The sequence below is a fragment of the Galeopterus variegatus genome, unplaced genomic scaffold (genome assembly GCF_000696425.1).
Source record: "Galeopterus variegatus unplaced genomic scaffold, G_variegatus-3.0.2 Scaffold1703, whole genome shotgun sequence".
NCBI lineage: Eukaryota > Metazoa > Chordata > Mammalia > Dermoptera > Cynocephalidae > Galeopterus > Galeopterus variegatus.
The window spans coordinates 329,124-343,171 of NW_007727814.1; the positions used below are offsets into that span (position 1 = coordinate 329,124).

Sequence of the window (14,048 nt, forward strand, 5' to 3'; positions counted from 1 at the left end):
CACTGATCATTTTCCCATGCTAATGCCATTTCAGGTATTCTTCAATGAAGGGTTATACTTAGTCATGGGGCTCTCTCTAAACACCATGTCATGAGCCATGTGAACTTGCTAGCTTCATGCGCCTGGTCCTGAAAACAGGAAATACTAAGCTAATCCTGAAGTAGGGAATATGACAAGTAGAGAAAGATGCAGTTAATTACTGCGTTCTGTATTATGGAAATATGTATAGACCCTCAACTGCAAATGTTTAATTATCCGGCACATTACCCAAGACTTGCCCATAGGAAGACACTAAATATTGATATAAGCTAAAGCCCTGTGTTTCAGATCTTCCATAAAGTAACCCTCCAAATAATATTAATGCCACAAAATAAGGTAGCCAACTCCATTTTTCAATAGAGCTGTGTCTGGCAAAATCATTGTTCATGTCTTTGCATCAAACTTGTTTTATAGATTTCACTGTTTTAGGTGTTTTTCTAGTCAGATTTCTAAAAATAAGCCACTTTTAGCAGAGTAAAAACAAAAGAACAATTTTTTCATAAGATTAGTCCAAGGGACCAAAGTACATATATTCATGCACACAGTGCTGAGCCCCCAAAGAGCTTACCTTGCCAAGTCGCTTTCAAAATTAAATTTGTTATGAAAATCATTAGCATTTTAATGTTGTAACAGACTCTGAGATTTTCTAGTGATATCTCCCCATTTTACAAGTGAAGAAATTTAAACCTGGGGAAGTCAAGTTTATTTGGACCTGTGAGACAGTGTGGTATAGGTGGTCTGGGTTCTAGCTCTGGTTCTGGCCATTATCAGTATGACCTGGGGCAAGTCACTTAATCTCTGAACCTCACTTTACTAAACTGTAAAATGGGTGCATTAATTCCCACATAACAGAATTATGTGTGCTAAATTAGTAAATGATAATAGGAAATGTGTCTTGTAAACAAGGCACCTGTCAAAAAGAAGAGGTTGTTATTCACTAGGACTTGAGCCTAGAAGTCAGGTCTCTCCAGCTACATATGTCAGGACGCCTATCTTTTGCCACCTTGGCCTTCTCTTCCTTATCACTCCCAAGGCCTATTCTGTTCCACCCTGTGGGGTACATGAACATATACTGGCACTCAGATACTCCAGAGCTCCTACCAAACTTGGCTCCTGAAGGAAACCAAACCAAAAGAGAAAATACATTTGGAAGACAAAAGAGGCATTGAATGAAGATTTTGGAGCTGGAACTGACCTTCTCATTAATCAATTGGTTAACTCCTTCATACATAGATGAAGGAAACCAGGCCCTGGAAAGCTGAGCAGTTGGCTAAGACTGCAAAACTTTTAAATGGCAAAGCCTGAACTGTCTAAAACCCATGACCTCTGGACCCATGGCCACCACAAACCCATCTGACCTGATGCTCAAAGCGAGTTCTTGTTTTGCAGGCACGTCTTTTCAATATGCTGCACCAAAGAAAGAATATCTAGATTTGCCATAGGCACAGACTAGACAGTTCTGGACTATTTTTCTAGAAGCAGACCCTTATCTGTGCCTATCTGTCCCCAAAATAGGGGGAGAAATGCACACAGTGACACTTATACAGAAGCTTCGGGAACTCTGTGAGCCATGCTTCTGTTTGTAAGGTCCAGAAATGAAACCGTCCTCCAAGAGGAAGTCACCCGCAGGAATTGGAACAAGTTTGGAAGTTGTACTGCATCTGGGCAGGGGATGATGGTCTTCCTGCAATCCAAGAAACCAAACGTTGAGCAACCAAATATTGGTAACAGGGCAGTCATTTGTGTGATGGCTTCAGTTTTCTTACATGAGACGGGATTTGGCTAGAAGGTCTCCAGGTACAGGCCCACTCTATGCTCCCATGTGCTCAAGACGTTCCCTGATCTCCCTCCCTTGAGGGCCAGGGAACTCCTGTGTATTTCTCCTGAAGGACTGAAGCAGCTGCTGGCCACACAGTATGTGTCCACCTCTTCCCCTGCCGCCCTGGCAGGTGTGTGAACCCGCAGAACTCCTCATGCTATAACCAGATAGACTGAGCACTACCCTGTGTGAAGAGGATTCTCACAAGCTTCAGACACGCTCATGTGTCTTCCATGGCACTGGTATTGCCATGGTCAGGGGCATGGGGAAGCCATGTGCTTTGGAGTCCAATAGACCCACACTGAAAACTCTGCTCATCCCACTGGCTGGGTAACTTTGGACATGTTACTTCTCTCCCTGGAACAATAACACCAGGGTAAATAATGCCCCTACCTCTCTGAACTGTTGAAGAATTATAGGAAATAACATGCAAAGCTAGCTCAGTGTCTGGCACATAGTAGGTGCTGGATAAATAGTAGCTTCCTTCCTTTTCTGCAGCATCAGCCTGCTAATCATGGGCTTTCTAAAAAAGGGCTTGAGCCATCAAGGAGTACCTGCCCTCTGATTTTCTCTCCCAAGTCGATCACCCTTGCTGTGTTCTGGGTGAGGAGCTGAGACACTAAGACACACAATGCTCACCTGAGGAATCGGAGGCAAGAGGTCAGATGAGAGCAGGGCTATTTTCCTGCTTCTTGGAACACCCAGCCATGTGCTCCTGTGCTCTGGCTCTGCCCCCTTCATCTGGCCACAATACCATGTGGTGTTACAACTTTTGAATGTAAAGAAACATTATATTTCCTTGAGTATCAGTACTTAATGTTTCATTCCACACATAAAACCCTGTGAGTGGAAGGCTGTTGGCCCCCTTGTCAGAGGTAATTTCTCAAGGCTCTGCATGGGATTTAACGGGAGCCATATGGTTAAGTCTGTCAACCCTCCCAGAAAGCATCCCCCTGAAGGGCCCTCATAAATGTTTTCGGGGCTGTGAAAGATCCAGCGACTTTCTAACAATAAAGCTATATTCATAGCCATGATATGCAGCAAAACACAAAGCAGGAAATAATGGCTTCTGGTCTGAATTACTCAAAGGAGTTGTCCTGACGAAGGGCTAAAGACAAGCAACCACCTGGGACCTGCTGCCCTGATGCCCCAGCAAAAAGGGGGATGGCCTGGATGTCTCCAGCATCTGTCTGTGGTGGACAGTGACAGTCTTAGTCATGCTCAGTTTCGTTGGAGGAGTTTAAGAAACTCTTAATAATAGATCTGCATACATATGCCTTTACAGAGTGAGCACATTCTTAAACTGTCAGCTGCTTTGTTATTTGGGTCTTCTTTAAACTGTGCCTTTCTGTGATGGCATCATTTACCCATCTCCTTTTTTTTTTTTTTCTCAGAGCAACAGCGACACAAACCCCTCAAATCTATTAACATTCCCATCTTGGTGGCACACTGAGCAGCAACACTGACTCACACAACAAAGCCACGTGACTCTCCCCAATAGAGTCACATTGCTTTTGACAGCAAATTCTGAGAGGTAGTGAGCTTTTCTTTTAATTACTATTGCTGTTTGTTTGTTTTCCTCAGTTACGTCCATTGAGCTACATCTGATATTCTGCATGACACATAGTGTTAGTGACTGCAAAGAGAAAAGGGATAATGCAGCACAAAAAGGGTCAGGAGGTACAGTTTATGAATGTTGGTACCTTTTTAGTTTTACATAAAACCAGATTGGCCTCTACAATATTTTACGTAAATTTCTGGTTAAGCATTAGATCTCTACTGCCTACCCATAGCCCCACGCGAATAGGGTTTATGACCAAATGCCTAATAACTACACATCATGTGGACATATATGTGCCAGGACTATATTGGTGTAAAATCAGGAAGGGATTTTACACATAAATGGCTTCATACATGCATTCTGTTGGACATATTTCCAAGTTTCCTGATACGGCTGGCCAGTTCATTACCTAAAACCAGAATACTTCACGTGTATATATTCTGATGTTACACATATAACACTTCCCTTGTCAACAATTACTGTCAAATAATTCTCACCAATAATCTAACAAGCTGATATATTTGCACAATTCCCTACAGAGAATTAAAAAGCAAGAAGAAAATTTGTAGCCTGTTCTGACAGTGCCTCCCATAACCTGTTGGAATATAGTACTAACATCCATTCTCGTACACTCCACACTCCATATTATCTTCCTTGCTCTCCTGAAGAATTACTGAGAATGAATTATCTACTATCATTTCCCCCATAAAAAGAAATAGACTTCTTTAGGAAAGCTGGGATCTATTAAGACTATAGCCACCTACTGAACTGGTCATTGGCTCCCACAAAAATGTCTCATGCAATAAGAGACTTAGAGACAGAGAGCAAAAGAGAAACAGAGAAAGAGAATTTATACTACAGCTATCTGCTCATCCACCATTTTTCCCAGGCTTTGCCGACTTAATCCCAAATTAATGAGCCTGTTACATGATATCTAATAAAAGTGACTGGAGTAGAGATACTGTTTGGAATCTGCCACATATTTGGTTCAAAGCTGAATCGATTTCATCTATATTTAACACATGCTTGTTTTCTGTCTCACTTGTCTCCTCCACAGCTCATGGCTCACTCTTTTTTCCATCTGGGAAACTTATCTCCTAAAATGCTACCATCAATCAGCTAAAGACACTCTTCCCGACAGAGCGTCGGCCAGTTTGACTAAGCACAAGTAGTCACTAGTTTGGGGATGCCTCCCACACTCCTTAGAGCCATGTGTTTTTCTAGCCTGCCTAACCACACAAGAGCAATTTGGGATATTTATACTTACCTCCAGTTTCTATTGACATCATAGCACTACTTTTACAGAATTGGGCATAAGGTATGGCATGGGTGGCTATGGTATGGAAGGGAAGTTGCATGTGTTGCTTGTCTACCTACTTTTAACATTATTTCTTTGGCTTTTGTATTTCTACTCATTTTGGCCTGCTTTGGCTCAGTGCCTGCTCAAAAAGTATGAAAATCAAATGCTTACCAGTATGCATATCCTTTATCCCCAAAGTCTTCCCCAATAACTGGAGCCAACCCATTCTCTAGTCTTTCATGTCAATACCACTCCCAATACATTCAAATCTTTAAACTTAAAATTTGTAGCATGAAAAAAAGGAGATTAAAAAAAGAGCAAAAATGGGGTTGGCTGCAGAAGCCAAGCACTGGTAGAAGAGAAGGAAAGAGGGGGAGCAGGAGCCAGGCGGCCCCCTCCCCACAAAATTCCAGTCATGAGCATACCCACTGGCTGCAGCACAAGAGCGCTGTGCGTGGGCACAGGTGGGTCCCAGCCTCTCGGGCTGGATGCTGCTTAAGCTCTGAGCCTGAATGAGGACTTTCATTGCTGTTTGCTGTTTTTGTTGGCCAGTAGCCACGGCTGCAGCACAAGAGCGCTGTGCGTGGGCACAGGTGGGTCCCAGCCTCTCGGGCTGGATGCAGCTTAAGCTCTGAGCCTGAATGAGGACTTTCATTGCTGTTTGCTGTTTTTGTTGGCCAGTAGCCACGGCAAACATTTGCAGGTGGCTTGGCCAGATTTTGACACTTAAATATTTGAGGTTGTGATAAAAATCAGAATATTACTACAATATGGTTCTGTGCAGCCTCAAAAAAAAAAAAAAGAAAGAAAGAAAGAAAGAAAAGAAAAAAGCTATCTGCAATTTCAAATGCTCATTTAAAGACACAGTCTCCAGAGGCAACTCATGTTTTAAAATAAGTACTCATTTCCTCTTTGCTGAGGGAAATAAAAGAGTCAACCATCCCCAAATGGTACCACCTAGAGTTTCATAGTGAATCCACTGGTGAGATGGGTTGGCTGTTTCTTGCTGAGCCCCCATGATCATCCGGCAAGGTTTTGGATGGATCACATGGAGAAAAATGGTAATGACAGGATGTGTGGGTTTGAATCAACATGGTAAGCACGACAGGGAGGAATCTGAGAAAAAGAAATAGGCTCCCTCAAGCTTGGCAATGAGACAAAGCCCTAAAAGTGACAATTATCTCCTAGAACACACCAGGAGAGACATACAACACCCCGGGATGGGGCGTAAATGGGAAGATGGAGTGCGTTGGGAGGTCACACATACCAGAGAAACACCCCCCATCCATCCAGGCATAGTGACACAGCCTACAAATGTTACCCACATGTACAGTCCTGGGCCGGCTGGGTAAATTAACGACAGAGTCAACACCCATCTTAAAACTTAGTGCTAACCTTAAAAGATTGTTTCATAAAAACCAGCATTGTACTAACAATGGCTGAATACTAAGGGACTCCAAGAGGGTCGTGGGGGGAGAGGGGAGGCGGGAGAACTCCAGGGGGGAAGGAATGCTGTAAAACTGCTAGTAAACTCCAGCACATTCTATATTTTTTTTCCTCCCTTGAAAGAAAAATAAAATAATTATAATTAGCTGCCTAACTGCAAATTGTCTGCCCAAAGCCAAGCCACTAGAGTGAAGGAGTCCCTTGAGATTTAGATGCTGTCTTTAATGAATCCACCCCACCCTCTTAGTATATTATGGGTTCTTGCTTTAGATGGTGGCAACACTTGCTCTCACAGTCATTTGAGAGAAAAGAAATCTTTAACAGAGACACTTGCTAATTTAGTGTTGGCTTCTTCAAACAAAGCCAAGCATTCAAACGGCCAGATTCATTTTCTGTTTCTTCAATGGGAAACCAAATGTACCTGCGGCAAACTCATGAAATAGTCATTACCTGTGACTTTCTTTTCTTAAGGTGGGTCTTTACACATCACAACCCATCCTGGTAAGTTGAGAGATGTGAGAGAAAAGGTAGCCCTCCTAGAGCATTCTACAAAGGAATACGCCAGTATTGCCCTCAGTGCTCTGTTGGTCTGGGATTCTTACAATATTAAAAACAAGGGGGAGAGACACCCTGACAAATTGTGGGACAGCTTCTTGATTTCCTAAAAAATCACCACATTCAACATTCAGCTGAAAATTCATACTGAATTCTGGTGCGGGTACCAAACACAGCAAGCTCCCCTTCTCATTTTAAACAGAGGATTCTGGGAACACAGAGCAGCCAGTTCTCAGCATCCAGCAACATAAGTTTATCACAGCTCTTTGGCTTAACTTACTACCTTTTCTTCCTAAGAACTTGAATGCTTTTACATCTTTGATTTCGTCTTCACTCTCGTGAGGCTGGTAAGGACAGACACCATCCTCACTCTGGAGCTAAGGAAGCTGGCCCAGACAGTCTGCATTTCGAAGAAGCTCCAGGTGATGCTCAAGCTTCTGGTCCTTGGACCGCACTCTGCATTGGAAGGGGCTAGGGCTGTCACATGATATTGAGAAGCGACAGCTCTTTCCATCACATGATATAGTATCTGGGATTCCGTCACAGGATCTTCCTACCAATTTTTCCTCGGTGCCTCAGCACTGTCTTTTTACAGAGGGAGAGGGCCTGATTTCTTCGTTTTGTCTACTCCAGGACTGAGTATGGACCAAGGTAGAGGGAAGGGAAGCTAGTGAGCAGGTACTAACAAGGGAGAGAAAGAGGGAAGCATGATCACAGGGAAGGAGGACTGTGGAAATGTGCAAAAGACACGGGTGATGGGCTTAGCATCTCCCAGGAAGGGAGGAGCGTGCTCTGCTGGGGAGGAGGCTGGGCTGGCAGAACTTTCCTCCACCATCATCAAACATTTTTCTTGAGCACTATGTTCTGGTCTCCAAACACCCATAGGTTTCCCTGCAGTCCTCTTAAATTTCACAAACGGCTTGTTCACCTCCACCCGCCCCCCCATGTCCAGGATCAAAACAGCTTCCACCAAACTGAGACCCCCCTCTCCCTTCTCCTGTCATAATAATCACTCCAAGCTCTAGGCAATATCACACCAGCCACGAAAAACAACCAATCCAAGCAGCAGAAACAAGGAGAAAGTCCAGAACATTCCCTGAGCTCCAGCCAGGACCCAGTGACAGCCGAGGAGGTCTCTTACCCGATCTGGCGATTGGTGGAAGGTGCCTGTGTGATGACAGAGCTGGACTGGGGTGATGGCATGGCTTGCTGAATCACTACGCTGGTGTCGTGGTTGGGCATCCGGGTGCTGCCAAGCTGGTGAGCTCCGGGCCCCGTCATGGCCCCACCGACTGCATTATGCATCGAGATATTCTGCCCAGAAGACAGAGGAGAAAGGTCAGAAGGAGTCCATGTTTTATTCTACTCTCAAGCTCTCAAAGGCCAAAATTGGGAATCTGGGCATGTCAGCTAAATAGAGAGTTATGGCTTCTGGCAAGCTGCGGGTCCATTCATCTTGCTATAAGCTACAGCTAAGAGGAGATGAAAAATAACTACTCCCCCTTAGAGTGAAGTGCACAGGAAAATGCCCTGACGTTTACTTATCACTCTGCCGCCATCCTGATGTGAGGTTTACATCAGGAATATTTAGTGCATACCTTCTCTGACGTGGTGCGTTATATACTGCATTTGAAAATGATGTCTGTGGTCAGTGCTTAATACTGTGATTTAGTGAAGTTGATTCTGCATTCTGCTTTGAACGACAAGCATGCTAGGTTATTTTTTTGGTTACAGTTCTATAAGAGTGGCCAGTCATCTAATTTTTTTCCAGGAAGCTACTACTTTTCCAAATCATAATCTGGACACTCATGATTCCCTGATGGGTGTGTAGTATGATTGTCTCTAAAATATGGAATATGTTCATTTCTTTTTAGAATTTTAGATTTTAAGGCACTCTTTCAATTATGAGCTGGAGAAATACGGAGGATCAGGATTAAGAAGAAGGCCACAAACATGGTATGTATATTGGAAGATAAAGCCTTTGAAAAAATATTAAACAAGCCCTTGAGGGAAGATGTCAAGAGGTCAACTTCAGTTTTGGAGCACTGTGGCTGAAATGATGGCAATGACCATTCTTTATGTCCACGTAAAAACTAAGGAAAACTGACTCATGCTGCAGCACAAAGAACTTGGCTTGACTTCTTCAGAGTAAAGCATGTTAAATAAAAGAAAGGAGAATCCTTCCCCCACCCAAAAAGCTGAAGAATCTTTTCTGAGAATCACCGAAAGGGCCCCTCTTGTATACTGGAACATTTTTCAGACTTGGGAAAATACTGTAGTTGGGTAAAGTAAGATGAAAAGAAATAGAGATTTGCATTGGGATATACTTTAGTTCCTTTTGTAGGACACAGATATTTACAGAACCAAACCAAAAATAATAATAAAGATGAAGATACTTGTGCTATTTCTTTTGAAAGTGAACCTTAACACACTTATTTCCCTGGGTCATACTGAGGTGTTGATGTGGTAAACAATTACAGGTATTATTTTTTCCATTGTTTGGATCCTCAAAGATACTCAAAATTTTTCACCTTACTCACAATTGTCTGCTTTGTCAATAATAGATCCGAAGCATGAAATGATTTCTGACTCTCTTTTAGAATAATTTCCACAGTGTTGTGCCACCAGAGGTTATCAATAAAGATGTTCAATTTGATCTTTTAGACCACAATCTTCAAATTGACAAAGTAGAATATAAAATGTATGAACCCTCCTGGAGTTACCCAAGACACCTCTTCTTCACCCACATAGGCAGTCCCCCAGTCCTACAGATAGTTAACGTAGGTGTCCCTCATCTCTTTCTCTCTTTCTGTCTCTCCTTCCATCAACCTACACCCAACCACCATCATCTCTTTTACTGGACTAGACATTGGTCTCCTAACTGGTCTCCTTCACTCACTCCGGCTTCCCTTCCTCCTGTGAGAAAGTCATTCTACAGACACAGCGATCTTTTCAAAATGCCAAACAGATCACATCACACACGAGTCCCCCTATGTGCCTCTGTCCAAGCCACTGGATGGCTTCATGCATGGTTTGGAAGACACTGACATCACTCTCTGTGTGACCTCCAAGACCTGTGTGAGACCCTTCCTGCCGTCCACATCTCGCACGGTCCTCACTNGCAGAAACAAGGAGAAAGTCCAGAACATTCCCTGAGCTCCAGCCAGGACCCAGTGACAGCCAAGGAGGTCTCTTACCCGATCTGGCGATTGGTGGAAGGTGCCTGTGTGATGACAGAGCTGGACTGGGGTGATGGCATGGATTGCTGAATCACTACGCTGGTGTCGTGGTTGGGCATCCGGGTGCTGCCAAGCTGGTGAGCTCCGGGCCCCGTCATGGCCCCACCGACTGCATTATGCATCGAGATATTCTGCCCAGAAGACAGAGGAGAAAGGTCAGAAGGAGTCCATGTTTTATTCTACTCTCAAGCTCTCAAAGGCCAAAATTGGGAATCTGGGCATGTCAGCTAAATAGAGAGTTATGGCTTCTGGCAAGTTGCGGGTCCATTCATCTTGCTATAACCTACAGCTAAGAGGAGATGAAAAATAACTACTCCCCCTTAGAGTGAAGTGCACAGGAAAATGCCCTGACGTTTACTTATCACTCTGCCACCATCCTGATGTGAGGTTTACATCAGGAATATTTAGTGCATACCTTCTCTGACGTGGTGCATTATATACTGCATTTGAAAATGATGTCTGTGGTCAGTGCTTAATACTGTGATTTAGTGAAGTTGATTCTGCATTCTGCTTTGAACAACAAGCATGCTAGGTTATTTTTTCGGTTACAGTTCTATAAGAGTGGCCGATCATCTAATTTTTTTCCAGGAAGCTACTACTTTTCCAAATCATAATCTGGACACTCATGACACAAACTCAACAAGCTGTGGGATGAGGAAGGACAGTTTGAATAGACAAAGGGGTGTCTGGGATCCCATGACGTGGGGAGGAGTTGCAGCCCTCTGAGGCGTTTGTGTACAATCAGCGTTTAACTGTTGTACAGAATAATGGAATATAGAGCATACCTGCTTGTCTGTTTACTCGTTCACTACCTTTTTCTCTAGAATGCAGGATGTTTGTGTTTACAATTCTATCCCATGGTGCTTGGAGCATAGTAGCATTCAATAAACATACACCGTGCTACCCGAATAAACCAGTGAAAAAACAATGAGATACCTGAGTCACTTAAGGGGCCTAAAATCATGTATTTATTTCTGACAACTTGGATGGAGGCTTCTTTGTTTGAAATTCAAAAGTAAGGTGAAATGTGGGAGATAAAACTAGTTTAAAAGACAGCTCTTCATAAAAAATAATGTCACTGGGACAAGAAGGACTTCACACTGAGGTAGAAGAGGCTGATTGACATGTTGGTGCTGAAATGTGAGAAATTCAGAACCCAGTCAAGAAAAAGAAGGTGCTGGGCTAACTGATGTAACAGGTGAGGGCAGTAAGTGGGTCTCTGCAAACAGCTAGGTCCACTCTTCAGTCTAGAAGGGTAGGGAAACTTGAGAGGTCAATTGGACAATGACCTGAGGATGGCAGGGAAAGAAATGGAGTGTTACTAGCAATTTATTAGAGGAAGAATATATATCTGTCTGCGCTTTGGTGTTAGCAAAGAAAAAATGAATGTTACCCAGGAGAACTAGAAGTGGTCTTTTGAAGTTCCTCTGCAAAGAACAGGATTTCCTGCACCATGTGTTAAATGATGGTGATAACATATATGGTATTTGGGGTGGCTGTGTCCATCACGTTGCACCTTTCCCAGGGTTCTGATTTCTAAATCCTGACCACACAGTTTGTCAGGAGTCCAGATGGAAACTGGGCACTTGGCTTAGAATGTGAGCCAACTGTGTTGTCGTGGGATCCCAAAGGCGTGAACAGGCATATATATATACACGTTCAGAGGCCCCTCTTGTATACTGGAACATTTTTCAGACTTGGGAAAATACTGTAGTTGGGTAAAGTAAGATGAAAAGAAATAGAGATTTGCATTGGGATATACTTTAGTTCCTTTTGTAGGACACAGATATTTACAGAACCAAACCAAAAATAATAATAAAGATGAAGATACTTGTGCTATTTCTTTTGAAAGTGAACCTTAACACACTTATTTCCCTGGGTCATACTGAGGTGTTGATGTGGTAAACAATTACAGGTATTATTTTTTCCATTGTTTGGATCCTCAAAGATACTCAAAATTTTTCACCTTACTCACAATTGTCTGCTTTGTCAATAATAGATCCGAAGCATGAAATGATTTCTGACTCTCTTTTAGAATAATTTCCACAGTGTTGTGCCACCAGAGGTTATCAATAAAGATGTTCAATTTGATCTTTTAGACCACAATCTTCAAATTGACAAAGTAGAATATAAAATGTATGAACCCTCCTGGAGTTACCCAAGACACCTCTTCTTCACCCACATAGGCAGTCCCCCAGTCCTACAGATAGTTAACGTAGGTGTCCCTCATCTCTTTCTCTCTTTCTGTCTATCCTTCCATCAACCTACACCCAACCACCATCATCTCTTTTACTGGACTAGACATTGGTCTCCTTCACTCACTCCGGCTTCCCTTCCTCCTGTGAGAAAGTCATTCTACAGACACAGCGATCTTTTCAAAATGCCAAACAGATCACATCACACACGAGTCCTCCTATGTGCCTCTGTCCAAGCCACTGGATGGCTTCATGCATGGTTTGGAAGACACTGACATCACTCTCTCTGTGACCTCCAAGACCTGTGTGAGACCCTTCCTGCCGTCCACATCTCGCACGGTCCTCACTCTTGCTGTCTAAGATTCATCCCATCTTCCCGGACTTTCCTGCTTTTTTTCTGACCATGCTCCATTTCAGCACCAGGCCTTGGAATATGCTGTTTTCTGACACCAATTTTCCACCCCACCTCCAGTAATGGGCACTGTAGTGGATTGAATTATGTCCCCTCAGAACTCACTGAAGCTTGAATTATGTCCCCCAAGTTTTATGTATTACGTACTTGGCTCTCACTGTGACAGTTAAGAGGGTGGGAAATCCTACTACAGTAATTGAAAGGTGGAGCCTTGAAGAGGTGATTGGATTGTAGGACCGTGCAGTAGAGAACAGATTTAAAATGGTGGTCAGGGGCGTGATTCTGAGGCTTTAAAAGAAGAGAAGAGTCTGTCTTTCTCTCTCTTTACTCTCTCTGCTTCCACCATCTTGCAATGTGAGACCCCTGGGTCACTGTCACCACCACCAGATGGACTTTGACTCCCAGACTCAGAAACTGTAAGCAATAAATTTCATTTTCTTTATAAATCACCCAGTTTCGAGTATTTTGTTATAAGCAACAAAAACAGACTAATACAAACACCATTTCCTTTTACTCTATAGTATTTTTCACAAGTTTACAATTGTTTCTCATGATCTGATTAATAGCCGTTCCTCCTCTATGCTGTAAACACAATGAGAAAAGAAACTAAATCTGACTTTACTCCCCATTGTGTCTCTACCGTCTATTTCAGGGTCTGGCTTACTGTGGGTGCTCAATATATATTGACTAAATGAGTGAACTATAATATAAAGTTCCTAGAATATTCAGTTTGATAAAACCTCTTATTCCCTGGTCAATTTTTGAGTGTTAACGTCCTGTCTGTTCACCTTGTAATCTGAAAGTATGCTCACCATAATAGAATTTTAGATTTTAAGGCACTCTTTCAATTATGAGCTGGAGAAATACGGAGGATCAGGATTAAGAAGAAGGCCACAAACATGGTATGTATATTGGAAGATAAAGCCTTTGAAAAAATATTAAACAAGCCCTTGAGGGAAGATGTCAAGAGGTCAACTTCAGTTTTGGAGCACTGTGGCTGAAATGATGGCAATAACCATTCTTTATGTCCACGTAAAAACTAAGGAAAACTGACTCATGCTGCAGCACAAAGAACTTGGCTTGACTTCTTCAGAGTAAAGCATGTTAAATAAAAGAAAGGAGAATCCTTCCCCCACCCAAAAAGCTGAAGAATCTTTTCTGAGAATCACCGAAAGCAATAAAAATTACTATGTAGAACTATATCTCACACTCTTTTCCACCAACATTTTAAAGACATCCATTTGTCTCTGTGATCTCCATGAGAGATGGAAAAGACTCCTAAAAGTCATATTCTAACTCTTCAACAATCTCGTCTCTCCCCCACACATAAAATCTGAAAATTCTGGGCCGGCCCGGTGGCGCACTGGATAGTGTGCCGCTTGGGAAGCGTGGCGGCGCTCCCGCCCGAGGGTTCGGATCCCACATACAGACCGGTTCCCGCTCACTGGCTGAGCGAGGCGCGGGAGCAACACCGAGGGTTGC

At 43.1% G+C, this 14,048-nt stretch overlaps 1 protein-coding gene across 1 annotated transcript in view; it reads right to left on the reverse strand.

Moving 5' to 3' along the window:
- Positions 1 to 8,040, reverse strand: part of CREB5 (cAMP responsive element binding protein 5) — a 255,669-nt gene extending 247,629 nt beyond the window's left edge. The window contains exon 1 of the mRNA XM_008578502.1: positions 7,862 to 8,040. Coding sequence (XP_008576724.1) covers positions 7,862 to 8,025 — 164 coding nt within the window. The 5' untranslated portion in view covers positions 8,026 to 8,040. The remainder of the gene's footprint in view (positions 1 to 7,861) is intronic.
- Between the last annotated feature and the right edge of the window lie 6,008 nt (positions 8,041 to 14,048).